Genomic DNA, 25,237 nt, shown 5'->3' with positions numbered 1-25,237 from the left:
AGGTAAAAGGGCGTAACCGCCACAGTACCGGTGCAACGTAAACTATGCTGCCGAGCCGCTGTCAAACCTTTAATTACTTCGAATAATTACTCATCGTTCAATTTGAAGGAACGCAGTTACTCCCTGGGAGGCTGGCCAGGGCTCGGGGCTGCTTGCACTGCTGCTTCTGCCACTCTGCCAGGAACACCGCTCTTCCTCCTGCATTTTTCCTCAGTCCTTGCCGTTCTCTTTCTGTTTGGGAGGGTAAGCCTGGGTGGGTGCCAAGCACCCGGACCCTGGCAAGACACCAGTGCGCCCCGGCTTCCCCCGGCGCTGTTTTAACCGGCTTGTCTGACTGTCGGCCAAACCGGCAAGCCATCGCTGCTCCCCCATCTCCTCTCCAACGCTCCCGTGCTCCGGCCAGAGAGCCCGGCCGACACGGCAGCTGGAAATACGGCATGGGCGCCAGGACAAAGGGATTCCCTCACGGCTGTGAATTTTCTCACCACATCTCAGTAGCAGAAAGTCCCCCAAATGGGTCGTTTGGATCTTGGCAAAGATTGATTTAAGCTTTTAACCATCTGGGTCCAAAACACTTAATCTCATGCACCAGATGAGTTATCCTTGGGTGCGTGGCACAACGAAGCATCTCCCCAGCTCTGCCCAGCCCTCTCATGGACGTAAAACCACTTTCCCAATTTTCTGCAAAAAATAAAAACCCCCGGAGCTAGGAAGCCATGGATTTCCAAGACCAAATCTGCGATAAGTGAAGGCAGCACATACCAAGTGTCCGACAAGGGTGAGGAAGGGACAGCATGGAGGATCCTGCAACATTTCCCATGTTAATCCTTGGCACAAAGCGGGCAATTCTTTAACGAATTGCAGGACGTAGCTGGGCTGAGTGACAGTGTTGTCTGACAAATATCTGACAAATTTGGTGAAATTCAGGTTTTCTGTTCACTTCTGCCTGGCGGAGAAACCGCCTTTTTCTCTTCCATCGGCAAAACTTGCGGTGTGCACGGTTGCAAAAGTGTTTCCACAAATGGGTTTCGAGAGCAAAAGTGAATTCCAGAGGAGGCAGCTCCTTTGGCTTTGCACCATCACCTTTGTCCTGCTCACGTTAGCTTGCACAAGTGTTTCCTACACTGGCAGAAAGCACCAGACTGGGACATCCAAACACACCACAGGTGGGGTTTCCACACCAAAATTGTAGAAATTAGACGTGGATAACAGTTCAAAAAAAAAACCTCACTGCTCATCCTATGCAACTCCTGAGAGTCATTTCCCCCGCTTCCTCCTGTGGATTAGCTTTATACCTTTAAAATTAGGCTTTAATTACCTAAAAAAAAAGACAAAAACAAAAGACAAAAAAAAAGACAGGAGAGAGATGCAAGGTTTCAGAAGCGCAGCAGCGTAAGAGCTTTGGGGGAGCACTGGGACACGCAGCAGGATCCATCCTGGCCAGCACACGAGAGCCTGCCCGTTTGCACCGTGTTTTTCTACACACGCTGGGAAAGCAGCCGGAGGGATCAGCCCAGCGTCAGGGTAACCCACCCCCAGATTCGGACCCGGGAGCCACAGAAAGCTTCACACCCACCCTGCTTTTGGGTGCGCTCACACTCACGCCTGCACGTCCTCAGCTCCTCGTCTAGCTCAGCCTAACGAAGCGACGTCCTTTCTCCTCTGCTCGGGGAGTGGGAAGGGGAAAACTGGTGTCAAACGGCACTCGCTTTCGTTTTCTGCCTTAAATCCCTGAGTCAGGAGTTACTCATTTACGCCACAAAGTCCAGCCGGGAGCACCAGGAAGAAGGGACCTGCTCTGTTAATTCCCAGCAAAGTGGGGGGAATTTAGCTCTTGTTTCCTCTTAAGAAGCTGGCAGCAGACCCAAACAGAAGGAGAGGGAAAAAAAATCCAGAAGGTATTTTCCACCCCCAGATACCTGAAACCTGGGTACAACCCACAGCCACCAGCAACGACAGCTCACGCACGCAATCCTGGCTGCTGATAAGCCTGGGTGGCTGTCAGCACTAAACCCGGCTCTCCATGCCAGTCCCCAACACTCGCCATGTGTGTGTCGCAACAGCCCCAAAACTAATAGTACGTTCAATTAAGCAGCTTCCCAAACGCTATTAAACCAGAGATAAAGCTTTCTTCGTGCTCTTTGCAGTGCTCACCGGGGTCATGAAGGCCCCGGTGGGCACTGTGGGAGGAGAAACCCCAGCTTGTGACTCGAAAACGCCCAAGGGCAGGGGAGCTGACAGCAGCGCGGACGCCGCCAACCGCTTTTTGACACGGCTTTTCATTTATTTAAGGGGAATGACCTCCGTGTTGCAGCTCTCTCCCCAGGTCGACAGGATCCTCTTTCTCCTCAACCTGCTGCCACAGGTGCCTGGGGCACAGAGTGCTCTGCACAGCACGAAGCCGGGGCTAAAATAACGGCAGAACCGGCATTCCTAGTGGGAAATGGGATGAGATTAAATCCAGGGTGCCGAGGGTTTCAGGAGACACAGCTCCATCCTCACCTACACCTCGTTTGTGAAGTGGTGACCGGCTGGACCGCAGCCTGCCATGGGACAAGCCTCTCTGTCCCACGTGGTCCTGCACCCAGAACCCCTCCAAACCCTGCCTTTTTAGGAAAGCTGAGCGTGTCGTATAAGCATTTTAAATTAAATAAGATAAGGCTCTGAATTAGAACCTGGAATATGCAGAGGCAGAGGTGAAAAGAAATGGCAGCCCCGCAGCACCCTGAGGGGATGTGGGGCATCTCCAGCACTTCATTTTCTGGGTGTATTAACATCACCAAAACACCCACCCGGAGCTGCCTGGTGACGGGGTCCCCCGGAGATGCTGCTGCTCCCCAAGCTGTGCGTCTCTCCAGCTGCCAGTTAAACCACCCAGTGCCGCAGACCAGCCTCAGACACCAAACCTACGGTCGCTCTGCCCTCTGCAAGCGGCAAACCTGAACTTGCTCAAAGCCCTTAAAAAAAAAAAAAAAAAAACAAAACCCAAAAACCAAAAGTGCAACCATGAAGCTTAAAAACGGGAGGGCTGGGTTCAGCATTCCCCTTCTCCGGAGAAGGCACGCGGCACAGGCCCACCATGGCGGCCGATTCAGGTAGTCTGGAGCCAGCCACGCTTATCTCAGGCATTTCGGCAAGCCCAGCCAACGGCGTCATTGAAGCGCCACGAAATAATCTGACGGCTTAAACAGCAGAAATACCTGGCCCAGGAGCCAAGCGGCCTGGGCACGCTCTCCCCAGCAGGGTCACTGAATCTCTCAGGCTAAAAGGAAAGGAGTGGGGGAAACAAATACGTGGTTAAACAGCATCTCGCAATGGGTGGGCAAAGGTTCTTCTGCAAGGAGGCGGCACCCAGGAGCATCTCGCATCACAGCAAAGGCGCATCCAAGTCCGGGATAACGTTAAGCAAAAATAAATACACCCTGAGGCTGCAACCCCTTTCCAATAAACCACTATTTAGCCATTCTAAGATAAATATCCTGGACAGTTATCCACATCAAAATGACATAGCAGGGGAAAAAAAATCTTCATCTAAGCGCCATTTCTTCTTATCTAGGTATTTAAAAGTTGCCCCAATGCTGCCTGCAGCACGGCCTCGGCACGTGGCGATGCTGCTGCGTTCATCAACTCGTTAAAGGCTTTAAAAACAATCCAGTAATCTGGAGACAAAAGGCAAAGGTGAAGTGCTACTGGGATGGGGAAAGGCATACGCAGTGCTGCGTAAACATTAATCGTCTCCAGCCACTGGCTCCCCCCCCGCAGCTCTCACTGTCAGCAAAGCGCCTGGCAAAAGCAACCTCTTCCGGGGCTTGTTTTGGGGTATTTTTTGATGTGTTGGCAGCAGAGACAGACCCATTCTTCCACCGGCTCTCCGTTGACACGTAGGAAGGAGCGATGGGTGGCAAGGTGCAAGCTCTCCACGGGGATTTGTCAATCGCCCCAGCGAAAGCACGAAGCCTGCAAAACAGCGAGCTTCTCTCTTAACGAAGGGGGTTTCAGAAACGAACAGACTGTCGGTTACGGCGCGACTGTAACCCCCTTCCCCGGCCAAGGCCAGCTCCTCCAGCGGCGTTCCCAGCAGGAGAAGGGTAGAAATCAGCTTTGAGGCAGGTTGTTAAAAACGTGGCGTTGGGTTGAGATGTTGGCTCTGCCAACAGCTTCATGAGGGCTCAGAATGCAGGGTGACACACATACGCTTAAATATACAGAGACACACATACGCACACAGGTATTGTATATGTACATACAGAATCATAGAGTGGTTTGGGTTGAAGGGACCTTCAAAGACCACCCAGTCCAACCCCCTGCCACGGGCGGGGACATTTCCCACCAGATCAGGCTGCTCCAAGCCCCATCCAGCCTGGCCTTGAACGCTTCCCACGATGGGGCAGCCACAGCTGCTCTGGGCAACCTGCTGCAGTGTCTCACCACCCTCAGCGCAAAGAATTTCTTCCTCACGTCCAACCTAACCCTCCCCTCCATCAGTTCAAAACCGTTGCCCCTTGTCCTGTCACTACAGACCCCGGTAAAAGGCTCTCTCCACCTTTCTCACGAGCCCCGCACCAGCACTGAACGGCCGCAGCAAGGTCTCCATCTCTTCTCCAGCCTGAACAACCCCAGCTCCCTCAGCCCCTCTCCATAGCAGAGCTGCTCCAGCCCTGGGCCATCTCCGTGGCCTCCCCTGGATGCAGCGGGGGTCTCACCAGAGCGGAGCAGAGGGGGAGAAGCCCCTCCCTGCACCTGCAGCCCAGGAGACGCTTGGCTTGCTGGGCTGCGAGCGCACGTTGCCGCCTCACGTCCCGTTTGTCGCCCACCAGCATCCCCAAGTCCTTCTCCACAGGGCTGGATGGATGCTCTCCATCCATCCATCCACCCACCCACCCATCCCGCAGCCCGTGCCGGGACGGGGGATTGCTCCCACCCAGCTGCAGGACCTTGCACTCAGCATTGTTGAGCCTCAGGAGGTTCACGTTGGCCAACGTCTCCAGGTCCCTCTGGCTGGCAGCTCTTCCCTTGAGGGTACCAACAGCACCACTCAGCTTGGTGTCACCTGCAATCCCGCCATCTAGGTCATTGATGATGGTATTGAACAGCACTGGTCCCAGTATGGACCCCCAAGGGACACGGCTCATTGCTGATCTCCATTTGGACATTGAGCCGTTGACTGCAGTCAACGTATACGTCTATACATTTATATATATCTGTATTTACGGACCAACCGGAGCCCTTCCTGGTGTGCTGCCACCAACAGCCCCAGAGGTGTTCAACCCAACCAGAAACGTCTCTGCAGCAGGGATGGAGCTGTCCATCCCACCCAGCCCAGGCGGTTAACGGTTCTGCCACCAGCCATCTCACCGAGAAGGTACCAGAGCGTTAATCACCCTGCCCCGCCGGCTAGGCAAACTTGAAACTCATTTTCAATGAAAATAAACTGGGTCAACGTTCAAATGAGTCAGCAAGGACGAGGCCAAAGGATGTCAAAGTCGTAGAGATCCCTCAACGAGGGAGCAAAGACCAACCGTTGAGTCCCAGCCTGGCCGGCCAAACACCGGTGCACACCAATTAAGTCAGCCATCACTAGAAGATGACTAATTAGGCTTTGAGTCCAGCACGAACCAAGCATCGCCTTCTGTGACAGCCACACCAAAACCTCATGTCACACCACAAAATTCAGTTTTACACACCCAATTCCCAACTGCAATCGCAATAAATCTGGTTTCCTTCAGAAAAACAAGCAGACCTCGCCACCCCAACCCCCTGCCCGCCCCAACTGAGCCAATTCACCCCAAAACCAGGGCTGCCGCCACCCCGCGGCTGTTGGGCAGCCACAGGCGCCGCGGGCATGAAGCTCAGCACGCGCCTATCCCCTGATTTTCCTGGTTTTGCTGGAGTTCAGAGGCAGGGAGGCTGGACCTCAGCCATTATCTTATTGGGCATCTTTCCACAGGGTTTTATAGCCCGACTCCTGAGGGGACCAGCCCCTCTCCCACCGGCAGCAAGAAAGCCCACCCTGGTTTGGACGGCAGAAAATTATCCGGGTTAAGCTCCATGCGAAAACACAGGCCTCTACGAGATGCTCATGGACAGGTCACGCTGCTCCAGAGAGGACAAGCTTCCAAATCGATATCCCCAAAACCACCCCCGAGCCAGGTAAAGCCCAAACCTCTCCAAAAATCACCATTTGCTGACTCCTCGAGCTGGGCGATGCCGCTAGGACAGAGGGAAAACCTATGCGGTAAGCAGATGCGGCCAGGGAGACACTGGGAGGGAACCGAGGCTGGCTGGGAAAGAAGGGGGGAAAAAAAAGACTAAAAAAAAGAAGAGCAAAATGGGTACAGAGAGGAAGGAAGAGCTGGAGTGCAGACACCAGCCCTCTCTGGGAGATGCTGCTCACACCACGCTCCGGCAAAGACGCTGTTTCGTACGCGCCGCTCCCTGAATCCCGTCCTCCAAGCTGGGATGAGGAGATGTGCAAGCACCTGAGCAAGAAAAGCCCTAAAATCGGACGTTTCGTACAGCTCAGATCCACAACAGCCTTTTTTTAAGGCGACAAAGTTAAAATTGAAGCTCCCCGATGCTCTGAGGTGAGCGGTGCCGCCCCAAAACACCCAGGAATGTGGACAGAGAAGGGGCGGGGGGAATAAAAAAAAAAGAGAAAATAATTTAAATTTATTTTCTCAAGCGCCCTCAAAAGCCTGATGAAGCATGTTACCCTAATTTAAGCTTCCCGGAACTGGGAGGGAGTAAGGAAAGCAGCGGGAGCCCCAGCGCAGGAGCGGGTGTCCTCCATGGCGCAGCCTCGGCACCCAGCTCAGCAACTTTTTGGGTTTTTAATTTTAAAATCAAGCGGTTTCTCAAATCTGCCCCCCCCACCCCGCCCTAGTCGGCAGGGCGAAAGCAGAAATCAATGAATTCAGGCCATTAAAAATTACATCACCAGCCGGCCCGAGCGCGCATCAGGCCCGTCTTTATCTCTGCAGATTTAAACGCCAATTACCGGCGGCTCGTGCAGATACAGCAGCTCCTGGAGGAAAAAAAAAAAAAAAAAAAAAAATCACTATCAAGAAATCAAAGCCCCTGTTTCCGTTAAAAACCCGAAATATAAAGAATCATTGTGCAAAGCTTAATCTCCCGGCGAACGCCTTAACTGCTTCCCGGGCCCGCAGCCGGCGCCGTCAATTTATTACCGAATAAAAAGGCGCTTTTTAATTGCCGGTGGGCATCGCCGCAGGGACGGCTTCGCTCCGAGGGAGCCAGGGCAGCTGCCGGCGGGCGGCTCCGGCACCGGGGGAACCCCGACCTCTTCTCGGGGGGGTTGCTGCCGGCGCCGGAAAAACGGGAGGAACGCGGCTTGGCGGAGAAAGATTTCGGAAACGAGCCGGAAAAATGAAAAGGAGGGGGGAAAGGGGGGGGGGGTTGCCACCCGAAAAGGCGGATGCTGGAGACGCCCCCCCTACAAGAGCAGAGGGGACACCCCAAAAAGGCGGCAGCACCCCGAAAAGCAGCCTGCGGCCCTGCCGGCGCAGGGAGGAGGAGACACCCCTCCCCCCTTTTCCTTTGGGGAGGGGGAGCAGGGCTTGCCCCCCGCTCTGGGGGGGCCGGGGAGGGGGAAGCTGGGTGCTGTGGCTGTCCCCAAGGTGGGGGGGGCCCCCACGGAGCCCCCCCCAGACCCCAGCCCCTCCACAAGCCCCTTCAGAGGGGCACAAGCCTGGGGGAGGGCGATGCCTGCCTCCTCCCCCCCAGAGCGGGGGGGACAGGGTGGTCGCACCCCCTCACGGTGGAGCAGCAGCCCCTCTTTCCCCACCGACCCAGCCCCCCCCCCCCCGTAAAGGGGCATCCTGGGGGCTGGGGTAGAAGCCCCCCAAGCTCTTAACGGGGGGTTTGCACCCCCCCCGGAGGGGCTGCCTCCTCCCTCCACCGCCTTGCCGGTGGGGGGGCCACCGATCCTTTAAGGGGGGGGTCTCCCCTCCTTCCCCTAAGCGGGGGTCGGCCCCCCACGTTAAGGGGTCCCCCCTTTCCTCGCCCACCCTCTCAGGCCGCCCTCAGCCGGGGGGGGGCACCTTGCCCATAAGGGGGGGCCTCCCCCACCTCCTCCCCTCCAGAGGCGCGGGGGGGTCTCCCCTCCCGGGACCCGTCTGCTAAAGGGGGGGGGGGGCGCCTCCCCTTCAGGGGGTGTGGGGGGGTCTCCCCTCCAGGGCCCCTCCCCGCAAGGGGGGTCTCCCCCCCCGGACCCCCTCAACGGGAGGGGCCCCCCGGCCCGGGACGAGCCCCCCGCCCCCTCCCCCGCGCGGGCGGAGGCCCCGCTCCGCTCCCCGCTCCCCCCCGCCGGGGCTGTGGGCCGGCCCGGCGGCTCGGCGGCCGGCGGGGGTGGGGCGGCCCCATTGTTCCCAGCCGGGGGGGGGGGGGGCGCTCGGGGCCGCTCCTTACCGTGGCGGCGGCGGCGGGCCGGGCCGGGGGCGGCGGGCGGAGGCGCCATGTCCCCCCTCGGGGCGGCGGCGGGGGGCGGCGGGCGGGGCGGGGGCGGCGGGGCCGCCGGGGCGGGCTCGGCCTGTAATGGCGGCGGCGCCTTCCTCCCCCTCCCCCCCTCCCCCTCCTCCTCCTCCTCCTCCTCCTCCTCCTCCTCCTCCCCCTCCCTCCGCCTCCGCCTCCGCCTCCTCCCGCGCGGACGGGGGCGGGGGGCAGCGGCGCGCGCGGCGGGCGGGGAGAGGGCGGGGGGGAGCGGGGCGGGAGCGCGCATGCGCGCGGCGCCGCCCGGTGGCCGCCGGCGGGGATTCCCCCCCCCCCCCCAACTCCTCCGCTCCCCCGGTGCTCCCGGGGCTTCCCAGGGGCAGCCCCTGCCCCGCCGCCCACGGAGCCGGGACCGGGTCCGGGAGGGGCCCCGCGGCCTCGCGCCCCGCCGGGGGAGGCCGCCCCCTGCCGGCGGCGGCGGCGCCGGACGAGGCGGAAGCGGCGGCGGCGGGGCGGGGGGGGGGAGGGGATGTATCCCGGCATGCCCCGCGCGCGCGGAGCCCGCTGGGAAATGTGGTCCGGGACCCGGAACTGCAAATCCCGGCGTGCCCCGCGGCCCGGGCGGATTTTCCGGCGGGCCGGGGCGAGGGGGCGGGCCGGACCCCGCAGCGCCGCGGGGGGGCACGGGCTGGGGCCGCCATGGTGAGGAGCCGGGGGGGCCCGGCCGGGGGAGGCCTTGGGGGGCTCCCCTCGACGGTGCCGGGGGGGGAGGGGCCCGGGGGGGGGGTATTGGGGTGGTACCGTGGGATGCCCGGTTGTGCGGTCTCTGTTGGGGGGAGATATCGGGGTGCCCCGTGGGGCGGGGTGGCTTGGGGGGGTCCATAGTGTTCCCCCCGTAGGTGTCCCTATAGGGGGTGGCTCGGGGGGGCGGCTTGGAGCCCCCCGTGGGGCAGGGCAGCTTGGGGGTGGGTCCCGTAGGGCACCGCGTTATAGTGTCCCTATAGAGAAGGGCTGTTGGGGTGCCCTATGGGGTGGGGCAGCTTGGGGGGACACCCGTAGTGTACCCCGTTATAGTGGCCCTATGGGGGGAGCTTTGGGAGGGTGCACCGGAGTGCCCCATGGGGCAGGGCAGCTCGGGAGGGGTCCTTTACAGGGTCCCTATAGGGAGATGGGGGCGGGGGGCACAAAATACCCCCAAAAAAGGGGATGGGGCAGGAGGGAACCCCCTGCACTGCCCCCCCCCCAGCACCCGCTTTTGCCCCCTCTAACCCCCATTTTGTGTTCCCGCCCCGGGGGCAGATCCGCTTCATCCTGATCCAGAACCGGGCCGGGAAGACCCGCCTGGCCAAGTGGTACATGCAGTTCGATGACGACGAGAAGCAGAAGCTGATCGAGGAGGTCCATGCCGTCGTCACCGTCCGTGACGCCAAACACACCAATTTTGTGGAGGTAACGGCCCCAAACTGCTCTAATTTCACCCCAAATCCCCCTCTCCCCTTTTTTTCCACCCCCCTATCCAGGAGGTGAGCCCAGAGCTCCGGGATCAGCCTCGAGTCCGAGCGCTGTGGGTTTTCCTGGCGGGGATGGAGCGTGCGGCCGCACTCGGCCACGTCCTGCTCCTCCCAGTCCTCCCAGTTCCCCTTTTTTGTGCCTGTCGTTCCCCCCCACCAGTTCCGCAACTTCAAGATCATCTACCGGCGCTACGCGGGGCTTTATTTCTGCATCTGCGTCGACGTCACCGACAACAACCTGGCTTACCTCGAAGCCATCCACAACTTCGTGGAGGTGAGGCGACCGCCCTCCCCGGCTTTTAACTAACGTGGCTGCGCTAACGAGCGCTCCCCCCCCCCCACCCCTCCTTATCACGCGGCTGCATCCTGCCCGTTTCCTCCCTCCTGCAGGTCCTCAATGAGTATTTCCACAATGTCTGCGAGCTCGATTTGGTCTTCAACTTCTACAAGGTGAGGAAAGGGGGTTCAGGGTGTCCCCTCCCACCCTGGGAGGGGGGGTTGGGGGGAGCCCCCACCCCGTGCGGGGGTCCTGGGGGTGCAGGGCCGCCCCCTCACGCCACTGGGGCCCGGCTGCAGGTCTACACGGTGGTGGACGAGATGTTCCTGGCCGGCGAGATCCGGGAGACGAGCCAGACCAAGGTGCTCAAGCAGCTCCTGATGCTGCAGTCGCTGGAGTGAGCCAGGACCAAATTGCCCCCAGCCCCCCTCCTCCTCGTCCTCGGACCCCCGGGGGGAGGCGTGGGGCTCTTGGTGTTGTGTGTGTCCCCGCTCCGTGTCCCCGTCATCGTGTTGTGAATAAACGTGGCTGTGATGTGCCGGAGCCCCTGCACTTGTTGGAGTGTGTGGGGGGAAGACCTGCCTCCATTTTGGCACAAAATGCGGGCGCTCAAGGTCCCCCTCTTGCCCCACTGGGGGTGATGGGCTTGGCCAGGACCCCCATGGCTGGGCCAGCGTGGGGCAGGGGGTCACTGTCCCCCACCTCTGGCCCCTTCCCGCTCCTCTGCCTCTGTCCATTGCCCCGTCCCCGCAGCGGGGCGGCTGGGGGCTCTGGGGGACCCACAGGAGGAATGGGGACCCCAGGGGTGGCCCATTTAAGGGACTTTAGGGGTGGCGGGGGACAACTGGGGTACCCCAGGGTGGTTGGGGACAAGTAGGGTCGCAGAGGGACCCCCAGGATGGATGAGGAACCCCCGGCGTTAAGTGGGGACTCCCGGGGACCCTGAGGGTGGCCAGTGGACCCCCTGGGATGGCTGGGGACCCCCTCTGGGGGACTGAGGATGGCTGGGGGAACCCCCGGGATGGGTGGGGGACCCTAGGGGTGGCCCAGGGGGACCCCCTAGGATGGTGTGGGGACCCCAGGATGGATTGGGGGCTCCTGGGGACCCCTGCGGGTGGCTGGGGGTGGCTCAAGGTACCCCCAAGGTAGCCAGGGACAGGTAGGGTGGCAGAGGGACCCCCAAGGAGGGCTGGGGAACCCCTTTGGGGGGTGAGGATGGCTGGGGGGCCCTCTGGGGTCAACTGTGGACCCCAGGGGTGGCCCAGGGGACCCTCAGGGTGGCTGTGGACAGGTATGGTGGCAGAGGGACCCCCAGGGTGGATGGGGGACCCCTGCGATTCAGTTGGGACCCTGGGGGTGGCCCGGATGGCAGAGGGAGCCCCGCGGGTGTCCCAGGTGCGTTTTTTGTCATGGGGTGGGGGGGGACAGCGCACGGGACCCCCCCCTCAGTCCTGCCCCAGGCGCTTGACAGCGGGGTTGGGGTACTCGGGGTTCTCAATGGCTCCTGGCCCGAACTTCAGCTCGAGGAAGGCGCGGACGTTGTTGGGCGCCATGGCGGTAAAGCCAGCAAAGGGCATCGGCACCCGGGGGCGGAGGAAACTTTCAGGGAACTCCACATCCTGGGGGTGCCCCAGCCAGGTGTCCTTGGTCATCACCCCCTCGCGGGGGTAAAAGGGCCACAGGTCGACGTGTAACCGGTTGCTCCGGCTGTAGTGGACGCGGTAAAAGTCTCCCTCCGCCGCCTTCTCCCAAAGGAAACCCTCGTTGTCCTCCACTGGCTCCCCCGCCACTGCCATCGCCAGCCACTGGCATTTACTGACGTCCTCCCGGTAAATTCCGAAATCCACGTCGTAATCCCAAGGGATGATGTCCCCGAGGCGGGCGGCACCCAGTAACGACCCCCCCTCTAACCAGTACCGTACCCCGGTGGCCTCCAGCACGCCGGCTACGTGCCGGGCGGTTTCCCGCAGCGCCCGTAGGCAGCACGGGGGGGTCCACCGCCCGGCGAGGAGGTACTGGGGGGTACGCGCATGCACCGTGCCGAAACACCGCGCCGTCTCCTTGCCGCAGCCATACCAGCGCTCCTGCCCGTCTGCCAGCACCTCCCGTTTGATGCCGAGGTCTTCCATCAACTGGCGCCATCGGGTTTCTGACAGCTTATGAGCTTTCCAACGGCCGTGGGGGGAAATGGGGGGTCGGCGAGCCGCTGGGAACGCCGCCGGCATCACCCGCAGCCGCCAACCACGGAACGCCGCCTGGACGAAGAGGGCGGTGGGCACCGGTCGAGCCAAGGGGAAGGGGAGAGCGAAGAGGTCGCGGGTCCGAAGCAGCAGCACCGCTGTCCCCTCCACCGCCTGGCAAACCCCCGGCGTGCCAGGGCTGTACCGCGCCGTCCACGCCCGCGGCTCCAACTGCAGCTCCAGGCACCGCAACGGCACCGACCCCCACCGGCGCCGCCACCAACCGGGTGTCGCCATCGCCTTCTTCCAGCGCGTTCCGCATGCGCTCCAGCAGGCCGGGGACGGCGCGGGTGCCGTCGGGGACCAAAGCCACGTGGCGGGTGCGGATGTGGACCTCGGGATGTGCCAGCGGCGGGGGCTGGTCGGCGGTGGGGCGCAGCAGTAGCATGCGTACCCCTGCCGGTAACGGTACCGGTGGGTACGGCGCTGTTTCGGCAGCCACCAGCACCGGGATGGGTAAGGAGGCGAAGGATCGTGCCGTCCCTGCCAGGTCGTTCTCAAAGTCCTCGAAGTCCCGGAGGAGCACGGTGACACCGGGGACGCCGCGGGGCGGGGAGCGGCAGGGGGGTGGTGGTGCCCGCCAGGCGCAGTAGAGGAGGAGGAGGTTGAGGCCGATGGCCCCTGCCAGGACGGCCCGGCACAGCGTCACCCGCATGCTGGGGCTGGGGGGGGGGCTCTTAATCAGTCCCCCTTGCTAATTAATTCATGAGCCCCCCTGCTGCCAGGTCCTACCGGTGCTGCCACACGTGTCACGAGCAGGGCGGCCTCAACGGGGGCTCGGCGGCGGCGCTGGCAGAGGGAGAGAGGTAATAATGGGTCACGCCGGTAACGAACCCCTCCTTAATGACCCCCACCGGGGCCCAGGGCACCCCCAGGTCGCTATAGCAACACTATCCAGGCACTACGCGCCCCCCCCCCATCTTTAAGGGCAGCCCCTATACATACGCGGGTTGCAGGTGTTGCTGTAGCCCCCGGGTGCGTGGCTGTGGGCCCCTATAGGTGCCACACCTATACATGGGACAGGCACCTATAGATATACAGGGCCCACAGGGGGCCCCGCGTGCACCCGGATACACGTACCTGCACATGTGGATGCGTGTACGCACACCTATGCCTGCACGCACATGTGCACATACCCCTATATAGTCCTATATCCTTGCACAGAATTGCGTACGTGCCTATGTACCTGCATATGCATCCCTATAGCTGTGTATATGGCCCCGTACACTCCCACCTGCTCCCCGCCATGCCTGCCTGTTCATCCCTATAGGCACCTCTGCCTACCCCGTGCATCCCCATGCGTCTCTGTGCACACCTATAGACACCTCTGAGCACCCCTATAGCCTCCCCTTCCTCTATATCCCCCGTGTCCTCCCTGGCCCCTATAGCACCCCGTCCCCTATGGTCTCTACACCCCTGTCTGTGCAGCCCCCGTCCCCCTTTCCCCTATAGCACCTATAGCCCCTGTCCCCCCGGGGGTCTGTGCAGCCCTGTCACCCAATCCCCCATAGCCCCTGTCCCCCCACCTCCCCATCCCTTATAGCCTCTATGGCCACTGTCCCCCTGTCCCCTATAGCCCCTGTCCCCTATGGCCCCTGTCCCCCCATCCCCTATGTCCCCTATGGCCCCCGTCATCTATGGCCCCTGTCCCCCCCCATCCCCTATGGCCCCTGTCCCCTATAGCCCCTGTCCCCCCTCGTCCCCCCGTCCCCTATGGCCCCTGTCACCCTATCCCCTATGGCCCCTGTACCCTGTGGCCCCTGTCCCCCCATACCCTGTGGCCCCTATGTCCCCTGTCCGCCTCGTCCCCCTGTACCCTATGGCCCCTGTCCCTCTGTCCCCGTATACCCTATGGCCCCTATGGCCCCTGTCCACCTCGTCCCCCCGTACCCTGTGGCCCCTGTCCCCCCGTACCCTATGGCCCCTGTCCCCCCGTACCCTATGGCCCCTATGGCCCCGGTACCCTATGGCCCCTATGGTCCCTGTCCCCCTTGTCCCCCCATACCCTATGGCCCCTGTCCCCCTCGTCCCCCCGTACCCTGTGGCCCCCTATGGCCCCTGTCCCCCCGTACCCTATGGCCCCTGTCCCCTCGTCCCCCCGTACCCTATGGCCCCTATGGCCCCTGTCCCCCTGTCCCCCCGTACCCTATGGCCCCTGTCCCCCTCGTCCCCCCGTACCGCCCGCGAGCGCGGTTGCCGCGGCAACGGCGGCCCGGCCCCACCCCCCCACTTCCGGCTCCCTTTCTGGCAGGAAGCGGCGCCGCCGGCGGCCCCGCGGCTCCCTTTGTGGCAGCCGTGATGGCGGCGGAGCGGGCGGCGGCGGCGCGGGCCCAGCCGCCCCCCGCCGGGCCCCCCCCCCCCCGGGCCCAGCCCCGGGCCCAGCCCCGGCCCCGAGCCGGCGGGCCGCGGCGGGCTGAGCCTGCCCGGCATCCTGCACTTCATCCAGCACGAATGGGCGCGCTTCGAGGCCGAGAAGGGGCGCTGGGAGGCGGAGCGGGCCGAGCTCCAGGTACCGGCGCCGCGCCCGGGACCCCCCCACGCCCCCCCCAGCCCCGCCGGGCCCCGCCGGGGGTTACCGGGGCCGCCGCCGCCGCCGCCATCTTGGGAGGAAATGGCCGCCGGGCGGCGGGAGCGGGGGGCGGGCACCGGGGCGGGGGAGCCGGGACCGGGGACCCCCCCCGCCCCGGTGCGAGGTACCCCCCGGTATTGGGGACGCCCCAGCCCCGGTGCGAGGGACCCCCGCCGCCCCGGTATTGGGGTCCCCCAGCCCCGGGTTCGGGAGTCCCCCGTGCTCTGGTATTGGGGACCCCCCCGCCCCTGTATTGGGGATCCCTCCACGCCGGTGCGAGGGACCCCTCAGCCCTGGTATTGGGGATCCCCTGCTATTGGGGACCCCAGCCCCGGGTTCAGGGATCCCCCGTGCTCTGGTATTGGGGACCCCCCTGCCCCTGTATTGGGGATCCCTCCACCCCGGTGCAAGGGACCCCTCAGCCCTGGTATTGGGGATCCCCTGCTATTGGGGACCCCTGCCTCAGGTTCAGGGATCCCCTGTGCTCTGGTATTGGGGACCCCCCCAGCCTCAGCATTGGGAACCCCCCAGCCCTGATATTGAGGACCCACCACACCCCAGTACTGGCCACCCCCCCACCCCCCCGTGTCTTGGTACTGGGGACGCCCACCCCAGTATGAGGGACCCCCCAGACACCGGTTATTGGGAACCCCCCCGTGCCTTGGTATTGGGGAGCCACCCCCCCAGAATCAGGGACCCCCCACCCCAGTATGTGGGATCCCTCCTGCGCCTCGGCATTGGGGAGCCCCAGCCCCAGTACTGGGGGGCCCCCACACCCTGGTATTGGGGATGCCCAGCCCTGGAATCGGGGACCCTCAGCTCCAGACTGAGAGACCCCCAGCCTCAGGACTGGGCCCCCCCGTGCCCTGGTAGTGGGGACCCCCCATGCCCCAGTATTGGGGACCTTGCTGTACCCCAGTACTGGGGACCCCGGACCCTCTCAGCAGGCACCAGAGCACCCGCTGCGTCCCCTGCACCCCGGTGTCGGGGACCCCCACACCCAATAACAGGGATGAGCTCACCCCATCCTGCAGCACCGGCTGTGTCCCCCCTCCCTGCTTCTGGGGACCCCCCTGCTGTCACCGAGCCCCCGGCTGGCGGCACTGTTCCTGGGGCCACCGGTGTCACCCCTGGGGCCACCGGTGTCCCTCCTGGGGCTGGCACCAAGCCCGAGCACCATCCATGTCGCTCCCAAGGCCAGCCCTGGTGCCACCTCCTGTCCCGGTGGCCGGAGCCACTTGTCCCCATGTCACCCTCCCTCCCTCCCTCCCCCCAAACACCATGTTCCCCCTGCAGCCCCCACCCTTGTCCCCTGGCTTTTGCTTCTGGGGTAGGGGGGGTGTTATTTGGGGGGGTGAGGGGGTGGCGGTGGCCCGGGGGTCCCCTGTCACCATGTCCCCGCCGTATCCCCGCAGGCGCAGGTGGCCTTTCTGCAGGGCGAGCGCAAGGGGCAGGAGAACCTCAAGACGGACCTAGTGCGGCGCATCAAGATGCTGGAATACGCCCTCAAACAGGAGAGGTGGGGGATACCCCAAAACTCAGCGGTCCCCCCCGCTCATTTTGGGCGTCACCGTCCCTTCTGTGAGTCGGGGGGCCACCACTCCCCTTCATTTTGGGGCCACCATCACCCATCCCCCCCCAACTTCCCTCCAGGTCCAAGTACCACAAGCTGAAATTCGGCACCGAGCTGACACTGGGGGAGAAGAAACCAGAGGGAACAGAGTTGGGTGAGCATCCCCGTCCCCGGGGGGGTGACACGAGCTGGTTTTGGGGTGCCTGACCCCCTGTGTGTCCCCCCCCCAGTGTCCAATGGCCCTGTGGAGGTGACGTCGCTGGCGGGGGGCCCGCTGGCCTGGAAGGAGGGCCGGCAGCTGCTGCGGCAGTGAGTGGGGGGCTGCGGGGGTGGCTCGGGGAGGCGGGTGGGTTTGGGGTGCCCTGAGCACCCCCTTTCCCTGTGTGTCCCCCCCCAGGTACCTGGAGGAAGTCGGGTACAGTGACACCATCCTGGACATGCGGTCGCGCCGTGTCCGCTCGCTGCTGGGCCGCAGCCCCCCGGCCCCCGCAGCCCCCGGCAGCCCCCCAGCTGCAGACTCCCTGCTGGTGCGGCGTATTGAGGAGCAGATCCAGAGGTGAGAGCTTAGAGGAGGCGGGTTTTGGGGGTCTGCTGGGCCCCCCCAACTCCAGCCTGCTACTTCCTGCTCTCAGGAATGCCGGGAAGGAGACAGAGGAGAGGGGGGGCAGCGGGGGCCTGGAGCAGGTCCCCTTCCCTCCCGGCGGCGAGGACGAGGACAGCGACGAGGACGAGGATGCTGAAAGCCTTCCCCCCCCGGCCCAGCCCCAGCACAAGAAGCAGCGAGTCAAGGCAAATGGCTCCCCCAAAATCTGGGGGGGTCCCCCCAACTTAGGCATCCCCCAAAGCTGGGGAGGGTCCCCGAAAGCTGGGCGTCCATCAGAGCTGGGCGCCCCCCAAAGCTGGGGGTTTCCCAAACCTGGGTGTCCCTCAGACCTGGGGCACCCCTCAAACCTGGGAGGGGTCCCCCAAACCTGAGGGGTTCCCCAAAACCTGGGGTGCCCCCAAGCCAGGGCATCCCCCAAACCTGGGGGTCCCTCAAAGCAGGATGTCCCCCAAGCCTGCACATCCCCCAAACCCTGCTGTCCCCCACCCCCCGGGAGGTCCCACAAACCCAGGGGCTGTAGGCAGCAGCCCTCGTGCTCCCCATTTCCACCATCTTCTCTCCCGGTGGCTTTGGGGGTCCCCCCAAAACAAGCCGTGATGCCCTCGTGTCCCCCCCCTCCTCAGCTCACCCCCAAACCCCTCCTGCCCGAGGTGGAGGATGAGGATGATGATGAAGACTCAGAGGATGCCCTCAATGAATTTGATTTCCTGGGCTCTGGGGAGAACGGGGCCAGCCGGCCGGCCGGGGAGGACATGGAGCTCGGTAAGCGGGGCTGGGGGGGGCAGATCTGGGGGGCCCCCTCAACCCCCCACTTTGGCACCAGAGCTCCTGACCCCCACGTCCCTGCAGAGAGCCGCCGGGGCCGGCTGCGGGGGATGCTGGCCGACCTGCGGGACGTGGATGGGCTCCCACGGAAACCCGCTGCTGCAGGGCCACCGCGGCCTCACGAAGGTATGGTCCTGGGGGTCCCCGTGCCCCTGGGGGGGGTCCCTGTGTCCCCTGGGGGTGTCCCCATCCCCCGGGGCCACCCCCAGCCGCTCCCCTCCGCAGGGTCTCTGGGTATCTCCTCCGACATCTTCATCATGGACAGCATCGGCAGCAGCACCGTCAGCCTGGGGGACCTGGCCGACCTGACCGTCACGAACGACAACGAGCTCAGCTGTGACGTGAGTCACCCCCCCGATGTCCCCATGGTGTCCCCAAACCTGCCCTGAGTGTCCCCTGGGCTCCACAGTCCCCGCCATGTCCCCAGCCGCCATGAACATCCACCCTGGTCCCCATCACGTCCCTTTGGCCCCCCCCCTCCTCTCCTCACCATCCGGCCACCGAAAGCCGCCTGCCACGAGCCCCAGCTGGGGCCATGGGGTGCCACCGCCCCTTGGCCGCTGTCACCTGCCACTGTCCTCCCATGTCCCCGCAGCTCCCCGAGGGCCGGGATGCCCTGAAGAAGACGTGGAGCCCCAAGTTCACCCTGCGCAGCCACTACGACGCTGTGCGGGGCCTGGCCTTCCACCCCGCCGAGGCCGCCCTGCTCACCGCCTCTGAGGATGGCACCCTCAAGCTCTGGAACCTTCAGAAGCCCGTCGCCCCCAAAAAGTGGGTGCTGGGGGAGGTCACAGAGGGGTGGCAGGGACGGGGACACCCCCCGGCACAGTTGTCACCCCCCTCTTGTCCCCTTTCCAGGAATGCAGCACTGGATGTGGAGCCGGTGTACGCTTTCCGCGGGCACAGGTAGGGGACGGGGACTGGGGCGCTGGGCTCGGGGGGGGACACAGTCCAGTACGGGGGGAGCCGGTGGCTCTGGGTACACCCCGGGGTCCCCGCCACCTCATCCCCATCCCCGCAGGGGCCCGGTGCTTGCTGTCGCCATGGGCCGCGACAGCGCCCTGTGCTGCAGTGCCGGCGTGGACGCCCGCATCCGCTGCTGGCGCTTGCCCGACCTCGACATGGACCCCTACGACGGCTACGGTGGGTGTCCCCTCCCCATCCCCGCCGGGGGGGACGCGGGGACGGCACAGGAGACATCCAGTGCTCCCCAGCCCCACGGCGTCACCCCCCTGCCACGCTGTGTCCCCCCCGAGGTGACCTTCCCCGGTGTCCCCAGACCCCGGGGTGCTCAGCGGCGTCCTGGAGGGCCACGGGGACGCCGTCTGGGGCCTGGCCTTCAACCCTGCCGGCGACCGCCTGGCCTCCTGCTCCGCTGACGGCACCATCCGCATCTGGGACCCCCGGCGCGAGGACGGCGCCTGCCTTGGCACCTATGACTCCCAGAGCGGTGAGCGGGGCAGGGGGGTGTCCCCTCGGCGTCAGGGACGTCCCCGCCACCCCCCTGTCACCCTCCCTGTCCCCCCCTCCTGCAGAGCACGGTGTCCCCACCTCCATCACCTTCTCGGCCGCCCAGCCCAGCCACGCTGTGGTGGCTTTCCGGACGGGTGCCACGGTGCTCTACGACGTGGAGGCGGCTCGACCTGTCTTGGCGCTCGAGGCCCGGCTGGGCGGCGGTGAGTGAACCGTGACGTGTGTCCCCCTCGTCCCCCTCATCGCTTCTGGGGGCCTGATCCTGGCGTCCCCACACAGGTGGCAGCCAGGTCAACCAGGTGGTGAGCCACCCCTCGCAGCCCCTCACCATCACCGCCAGTGATGACCGCGGCATCCGCTTCCTCGACAACCGGACAGGTTGGGGGGGGCTTTGTTAGCCCTGATGAGGCCGGGGGAGGGGGTTGGGGACGTACCCGTCACTGCTGCCACCCCCGTTTCCCACCACCAGGTAAAGTCGTGCACTCCATGGTGGCCCACTTGGACGCTGTCACCTGCCTGGCCGTCGACCCCAACGGCGTCTTCCTCATGTCCGGCAGTAAGTGTCCGTGTCCCCATCCCCGTCCCTGCCCCTTCCCCGCCTCCCGCACCTTCCTGCTGCTCATCTGTGAAACGAGCGCGCCGGCTCTCGGCACTCCTTGGCCATCGCTGTCACCGCCCCGTCCCTGTCCCCTCTGCCATCACTGTCCTGTCCCCTCCCCGCTGTCACCACCCTAGGGTGACCCAGGGGACCCGAACACCACCTCATGCTCCCCAAATTCCTGCCACCCCCCCTTTTACGTGTCCTGCGTTGCCAAGATCTTCATGAGGCTCCCCAAACTCCCACATCCCTGCCGCACCCACCTCCACCGCATCCCCCACGTGCCCGGGTCCCGCCCGGATGCCTGGGCACCCCCCAGGGACGCCTGGGTGTCCCCCCTGGCCGAACACCTGGGACCCCCGCTCCTCGCAGGTCACGACTGCTCACTGCGCCTGTGGCACCTGGCCCACAAGACTTGCGTGCAGGAGCTGACGGCACACCGCAAGAAGCACGAGGAAGCCGTCCACGCCGTCGCCTTCCACCCCAGCCGGGCCCTCAGCGCCAGTGCCGGCGCCGACGCCCTCGCCAAGGTCTTCGTGTGACGCCGGGGGGGGGGGGGTGCGGAGGGGGGGTGACGCAGAGGGACACGTGGTGGCGGAGTGGCCTTCGTCACCTTCCCGCCCCCCACCCCAGGGAGCTGAGCCCGGCAGCTGACTGCAGCTCGTGATGCCCCAGGGAGCCTGGCTGGGCGGCGCAGGGGGCACATATGGGCTCCATATACCCCCCCGGGACACTTATGGGCTCTGTGTACTCCTGGGGGGGCAGTTATGGGCTCTATATACCCCCCTCAGGGCAGTTATGGGCTCTATACACCCCCCTCAGGGCACTTATGGGCTCTATACACCCCCCCAAGGGCAATTATGAGCTCTTGGTACCCTCCTGGGGGCACTTATGGGCTCTGTACACCCCCCCGGGGGCACTTATGGGCTCTATACAGCCCCCTGGGGCAGTCAAAGTCTCCATGTGCCCCCCCTGGGGCAGCTGTGGGCCCCATCTTGTCCCTGGGGGGGCTCTCCATACCCCCAGGGGTAGTTAAGGGCTTTGTGCCCCCCCGGGGCAGTTACGGGCTCAATCTACCCCCTGGGGGGGCACTACACCTCCCAGGGGCACCTATGGGATCTATCTACCCCGCGGGGGGGGGCACTACATGCCCTCCGGGGGCACTTATGGGCCTTATTTCCCCCCCCAGGGGCAATTATGGACCTTATAGCCCCACTGGTTCCAGCCTGAAGCCCCCCGGGGGGCCCCCCCCAACACTACCCCAGGCCAGGGCCCCCCCAACCCCCCGGGGGCCCCCTCCTTGTATATTTGTACAGCCGTGAAGCCCCCCCGCCCCCTGTTGCCCCCCCCCGGGGGCTCGTCACCGCCGCCTTATCACTGTGTGATAGTCCGGGCCCCCCCAGCGCTGCCCCCCCCCCCCCCCAGCCCCCCAAAATTGCCCTTTTTAACGCCGGTTGCTTTTTATTGTATATTTATTTGGTGTCTTTGGGGGGGTGTCGGGGGGGCGTGCCTCAATAAAGCCCTTTGCCAAGAGCCCTGCGCTGCTGCTGGGGGGGGCACAAGGGCCCCCCCCCGGGATTGGGACCCCCCCCAACAGCCATCACTGCACCCCCCAGCCCCTAATACCCCCCCAGCACCCCATTGCCCCCTGCTTCTACCCTGATGTCACCTAATCCCCCCCCAAATGTCCCCCAGGCCCCCTTTGTGCCCCCCCAGCCCCTATTGTCCCCCCAGGATCTAACGCCCCCCCAGCTCCCTCCTGCCCCTCGGGGACCTGGGCTCCCCCCACCTCCCCGGGTCACCCCCGGCCCCTCTGTCACTGCCTGTGGTGTCCCCCCATGTCCCCCCCCCACGGGGATGCATGGACAGGGGGTCCAGGACCGGCCATGGGGACACCAAGGTCACATGGAGGGGGACAGCACAGTGTCACAGGGCCATGGGGACATGGGGGGGACACTGGGCCATGGGGACATCGGGATGGGGACAGTGGGGGGGTCACAGGGCCATGGGGACATCGGGATGGGGACATGGGGGGGACACTGGGGGGGTCACAGGGCCATGGGGACATCGGGATGGGGACATGGGGGGGAACACTGGGGCGGTCACAGGGCCATGGAGACATCGGGGGGGGGACACTGGGGGGGTCACAGGGCCATGGGGACATCGGGATGGGGACATGGGGGGGTCATGGAGACACAGGGTTGGGGACACGGTTAGGGACAGGGGGGTCACGGGGCACTGACGGGGACGCGGGGGGGGTGGCACCCGGGCGCACGTGACGGGGCTGGCTGTCGCCGGCCCGGCCCCCCCCGTGTCCCCCCCGCTGCCCTTGGTGGTGGCAGAGGACGATCGGGCCGGGCGGAGCATGAGGGTCCTCCGGGTACCGGGGGGCCGGGGGGTCCCGGGGAGGGGTCTTGGGGGGTGGGGGCATGGGAAGAGCCCTATGAAGGGGTCACGGGGGGGGCACCTATGGGGGGCACAGTGAGGGGGGACAACAGCTATGGGGGGGGCCCTATGGGGAGGAAAATGGGGGGGAGAACTATGGGGGTGCCCTGTGGGGGAGGAAAATATGGGGGGGGGGGACACCTGGGGGGGAACTATGGGGGGGGGGCTCTGCAGGGGAGGAAAAGGGGGGGGGGGGGGCTATGGCGGTGTCTCTGTGGGAGGCGTTTTGGGGGGTTATGGGGGGCTCCCTACAGAGGGGGGATTTATGGGGGGGTCTCTCCGGGGAGTGGTGGTTATGGGGGTGCAGGTGACGGGGGGGATTTATGGGGGGGTCTCTCCGGGGAGTGGTGGTTATGGGGGTGCAGGTGACGGGGGGGGTCTCCGGGGGGCGTCAGGCCCCCCCCTCACCCCCCCCCCCCAAGGCCGCCCCTCTGGGGCTGCTGCGGGCACGGGGTCCCGCCATCCCCCCCCGGCACCTCCACAACCGCGTCCAAGAGCACCAGAAGCTCTTCCAGGTGAGGGGGGGGCCGGGCGCTGGGGCCGGGGGGGGGCTCCGCGCCCCTGATGTCCCGCGTCCCCCCAGGAGGACAACGGGCTCCCGGTGCACCTCAAGGGGGGGGCCGTGGACTCGGCCCTCTACGCCCTCACCACCCTCATCTGCTCCGTGGGTACGGGGGGCAGGAGCGGGGGGGCACAGGACCCGGGGGGGGTACAGGACCCGGGGGGTGGCACAGGAACCCGGGGGGGGGGGCACAGGATCCCGGGGGGGGGCACAGGACATGGGGGGGGCACAGGACGCCGGGGGGGGGGCACAGGACCCGGGGGGGGCAGGAGTGGGGCGGCACAGGATCCCGGGGGGAGCACAGGACACCTGGGTCCCCTGGGGGGGGGAAGGGGAGGGCAGGAGGCCTGGGTTCCATTTTGAACCCGGGGGGGCGGAGCGGGGGGGGCGGGGCTGGGGGGGCAATGTCCGCCCGGACGCCTGGGTCCCGTGGTGGGGGGGTGGCAAGGGGGGACCGAGAGCCCGGACGCCTGGGTCCTGGGGGCGCGGGGGGGCCTGACCACCTGGGGCCCTTGGGGGGTCCCAGATGCCTGGGTCCCTCAGGGGGCAGGGGGTCCCTGAGCCCCCCCGTCCCCACAGGCACCTGCTACTCGCTGTGGTCGCTGGCTCAGGCCTCGAGGCCCAAGAAAAATTGAGGGGGGGCCTGGACCCCCCCGCCCTCCCCAGCAATAAACGGCTCCCATGAAGCTGCCAGCCTGATGGGGACACTGGGGACAGCGGGGGCGGCTGGGGGGGGACCCACGGAGGACACAGATGGGCGAGGGGGGGCTGGGAGACCCCCAGGGAAGGGATCGACCCTGGGGGCCACAAAGGGTGACACGAGGCAGTACCGAACCAGCTTTATTGCCCCGGGGTGTGAGCAGTGCCCGGGGACACACACACACGAGGCCCCCCAATTCTGACACCCCCCCAGGCCTGGGGGGCTGAGCCACCCCCAGGGGGAAGGAGCCCCCGAAATACCTCCCCGGGGCGGGGGAGCAGGGCAGGGAAGGAGTCCCTGCGTGAGAGCCTGGGGGGGCACACACGGTGTCGGGGGGGCCCGGGAGAAGTTGGGGGGGGCCGGGGGGCGCAGGCAGGGCGGGCCCAGCCCAAGGACGGTGTGCGGGGGCTCAACGCTGGGCACCCCGAGGGGGGTCTCGGGGTGGCAGGGGGTCCCAGGGGATCCCGGGGGGTCCCCTACTTCCCGGCGATGAGGGGGTTGCGCAGGACGACGATGACAGAGTCGCCGCGCAGGAACATCTTGGAGATGTACCGGTCCTTGTTCACCGGCTTGGATTTCTTCTTCCCCTTCCCGCTCTTGGGCACCTCCGTCCACATCTCCTTCACGTTCTCCAGCACCATGTTGCAGTGCCTGGGACGGACACGCGCACACATTTGGGGGGGCCCCCAGAGCTGGGGAGGGGGCTGCGCCTGCCCTGAGGGGACGTGGAGGGGTTGGGGGGAGCAGGGGGACACGGGGAGGAGACGGTTGAGACGCAGAGAAACGCATGGGGCCCTGAGGGGCTTGAGCAGCGTGAGGGGGACCCCAGCAGGATTTTGGAGACCCCAAGGGAACCCAGCAGCACCGGAGGAACATGGGCGCACCCCGTCCGGGAGCCAGCGGGACCTCCAGGGAATGTGGGGACCCCAGGGGCACTCAAAGGGACGGTGGGGACCCCAGAGGGGAAGAGGCCGGAGCAAGGGGATGCTAGGTCACACCGCGGCAGGACATGGGGGACCCCAGGGGGACACTGGGGGCCCTTTGGGGGGCCATGGGGTGAGCAGCCAGGGGGACACTGGGGACGCCGAGGGGAATGAGCCAGGCCAGGGAGACCCTGGGGCACACAAGGGTGACGCTGCAGGACACTTTGGGGGTGACTCAGGGGGATACTGGGCACCCTGGAGGTCCCAGAAAGCATTTTGGAGACCCTGGCGTGACCCAAGGGACCCCCCAGGCCCGGTTTTGGGGACCCCCAGTGCCTTGGTATTGGGAAGCCACCCTCCCCCCAGAATCAGGGACACCCCCCCCAGTATGGGGGACCCCTCCTGCACCTCGGCATTGGGGAGCCCCAGCCCCAGTACTGGGGTCCCCCCACACCGCGGTATTGGGGATGCCCGGCCCTTCAATCACAA

The 25,237-nt window shown here is 65.2% G+C and overlaps 4 protein-coding genes across 4 annotated transcripts; 3 read left to right on the top strand and 1 right to left on the bottom strand.

The window, feature by feature from the left end:
- Positions 1-9,114: 9,114 nt before the first annotated feature.
- On the top strand, positions 9,115-10,659 carry AP2S1 (adaptor related protein complex 2 subunit sigma 1). The gene is made up of 5 exons (XM_075725422.1): positions 9,115-9,150; positions 9,748-9,897; positions 10,120-10,233; positions 10,350-10,409; positions 10,536-10,659. Exons 1-5 carry the CDS (start codon positions 9,148-9,150, stop codon positions 10,635-10,637), a joined length of 429 nt encoding a protein of 142 aa, XP_075581537.1. The 5' UTR covers positions 9,115-9,147; the 3' UTR covers positions 10,638-10,659.
- Positions 10,660-11,681: 1,022 nt separating this feature from the next.
- On the bottom strand, positions 11,682-13,131 carry FKRP (fukutin related protein). Its single transcript, XM_075725419.1, is given in 2 exon segments — positions 11,682-12,680; positions 12,682-13,131. Coding segments are annotated over 2 exon segments (1,449 nt in total).
- A 50-nt stretch (positions 13,132-13,181) lies between these two features.
- STRN4 (striatin 4) lies at positions 13,182-20,660 on the top strand. The gene is made up of 18 exons (XM_075725395.1): positions 13,182-13,282; positions 14,847-14,985; positions 16,461-16,564; positions 16,699-16,772; positions 16,849-16,927; positions 17,016-17,174; positions 17,251-17,407; positions 17,846-17,984; positions 18,072-18,173; positions 18,273-18,388; positions 18,643-18,818; positions 18,906-18,953; positions 19,069-19,190; positions 19,327-19,497; positions 19,583-19,723; positions 19,800-19,898; positions 19,990-20,076; positions 20,491-20,660. Exons 1-18 carry the CDS (start codon positions 13,182-13,184, stop codon positions 20,658-20,660), a joined length of 2,184 nt encoding a protein of 727 aa, XP_075581510.1.
- Positions 20,661-22,483: 1,823 nt separating this feature from the next.
- COX7A1 (cytochrome c oxidase subunit 7A1) lies at positions 22,484-23,760 on the top strand. The gene is made up of 4 exons (XM_075725394.1): positions 22,484-22,498; positions 22,986-23,078; positions 23,147-23,231; positions 23,705-23,760. The coding sequence occupies exons 1-4, from the start codon at positions 22,484-22,486 to the stop codon at positions 23,758-23,760; spliced, it is 249 nt and encodes an 82-aa protein (XP_075581509.1).
- The last annotated feature ends 1,477 nt before the right edge of the window (positions 23,761-25,237 follow it).

This window comes from Pelecanus crispus, chromosome 30 (genome assembly GCF_030463565.1).
Source record: "Pelecanus crispus isolate bPelCri1 chromosome 30, bPelCri1.pri, whole genome shotgun sequence".
Lineage (NCBI taxonomy): Eukaryota > Metazoa > Chordata > Aves > Pelecaniformes > Pelecanidae > Pelecanus > Pelecanus crispus.
Note: the sequence above shows the minus strand (reverse complement) of the source record. Positions and strands in the feature narration are given on the sequence as shown.

Excerpts from the sequence above, each read along its gene's own strand:
- AP2S1 (XM_075725422.1), top strand. Across the intron at positions 10,234-10,349 it reads CCATCCACAACTTCGTGGAG|GTCCTCAATGAGTATTTCCA; the intron begins GTGAGGCGACCG and ends TCCCTCCTGCAG. Across the intron at positions 10,410-10,535 it reads TGGTCTTCAACTTCTACAAG|GTCTACACGGTGGTGGACGA; the intron begins GTGAGGAAAGGG and ends GCCCGGCTGCAG.
- STRN4 (XM_075725395.1), top strand. The coding sequence starts at position 13,182 with ATGAGCCCCCCTGCTGCCAGGTCCTACCGGTGCTGCCACACGTGTCAC. Across the intron at positions 17,408-17,845 it reads ACAAGAAGCAGCGAGTCAAG|CTCACCCCCAAACCCCTCCT; the intron begins GCAAATGGCTCC and ends CCCCCTCCTCAG. Across the intron at positions 19,724-19,799 it reads CGAGGCCCGGCTGGGCGGCG|GTGGCAGCCAGGTCAACCAG; the intron begins GTGAGTGAACCG and ends GTCCCCACACAG.
- COX7A1 (XM_075725394.1), top strand. Across the intron at positions 23,079-23,146 it reads AGCACCAGAAGCTCTTCCAG|GAGGACAACGGGCTCCCGGT; the intron begins GTGAGGGGGGGG and ends GCGTCCCCCCAG. Across the intron at positions 23,232-23,704 it reads CACCCTCATCTGCTCCGTGG|GCACCTGCTACTCGCTGTGG; the intron begins GTACGGGGGGCA and ends CCGTCCCCACAG.